Source organism: Hipposideros armiger, unplaced genomic scaffold (assembly GCF_001890085.2).
Source record: "Hipposideros armiger isolate ML-2016 unplaced genomic scaffold, ASM189008v1 scaffold_772, whole genome shotgun sequence".
Lineage (NCBI taxonomy): Eukaryota > Metazoa > Chordata > Mammalia > Chiroptera > Hipposideridae > Hipposideros > Hipposideros armiger.
In genome coordinates, this window is record NW_017732122.1 from 701,530 (window position 1) to 702,695 (window position 1,166).

General features: G+C 27.8%; 1 protein-coding gene across 1 annotated transcript in view; it reads left to right on the forward strand.

Moving 5' to 3' along the window:
- Nucleotides 1–1,166, forward strand: part of TMEM67 (transmembrane protein 67) — a 24,874-nt gene that overhangs the window by 8,859 nt on the left and 14,849 nt on the right. Inside the window, exon 3 of the mRNA XM_019628261.1 lies at nt 6–94. Coding sequence (XP_019483806.1) covers nt 6–94 — 89 coding nt within the window. The remainder of the gene's footprint in view (nt 1–5; nt 95–1,166) is intronic.

The window sequence follows — 1,166 nt, forward strand, 5'->3', positions numbered from 1 at the left end:
TTTAGGAACTTCATGTGTGTGCATACCAGGATTTCAGATGATTGCCAATAATGGAGGACCTGATATTATCTGTAAAAAGTGCCCAGAAAATATGGTATGGAGTATTTATCTTTAAATAATTTTACTGTAAAAAGTAGTAAATAAAATGTCTTTATTTTTTAAACTAACAATTTAATGCTATACTCTAATATTTTGCCACAAACCTCAAAATTATTAAGCTAACTTTGTTTTTACTAGAGTAATTTTGGGAGATCAGTGAAATTTTACGCAAACTTGGAAAAAACAGGAATGTATTGCTTTACTTTTTAAAATCTGAAATCCAAAAAACCACAAAGCAGTGGAAATTTGTCTTTATTTTTCCTCCTATAACTGAGAGTTATAAAGAAAAATAATAAATGATACGTATATAGGGCAGTTTGGGATGTGTGTATCCTTTGACTGGTACAGATTGAGTTCAGTGTCTTAGACCAATGTGTCAACAGTTTTATATAATTAATGTTCATAATGATATGTAGGGTGTGATAAGTTTGTGAAATGCCAATTGCATCACTAAAAAGGTTAAATAATACCTTGCTGTTTTGTTAGTCATTTCATTTTATAATTTTTGGAAAATTAGTAAATTGTTGCAATATATGATGATTCTTAATAAATAGAAATACATTTCAATCATTTTGGATAATTAGGAGTCTTTGTTTGCCAGTTCTGACTCTTATACTAATGTTTTTTTCTCATTATCTGTATTAAAAAAACATTGAATCTGGTAATTTAATGTAAAATTACCAGGCTTCCTACTTTATGGCTAGTACTTATAGGTTTGATGATCATTTTGATATTTATTTTATATTTTTGGAAATATTAGCCTTAGGTGAATTACCTATGAGAGCCACTAATATGAAAAGGTGCCAGAACAGATTTGTTTTTCAGTGACATTATTAAGATAACATGATTTTTAAATAGTCCTGTATAAATGTGCACGTATAGGAGTATTTTTGATATATCCAATTTTTCAACCAAAATTAAAAATAATTTGTGGCATTGTTTTTTATTGCCATTGTCCTCTATTAATTTTGGTTACATCCATGTTTGTAATATAATTACTGTGTTTTTGTCCCAGGTTTTTCCTAAATATGTAATATAATAAGTCCAATGGTGTCATATTTTATCAA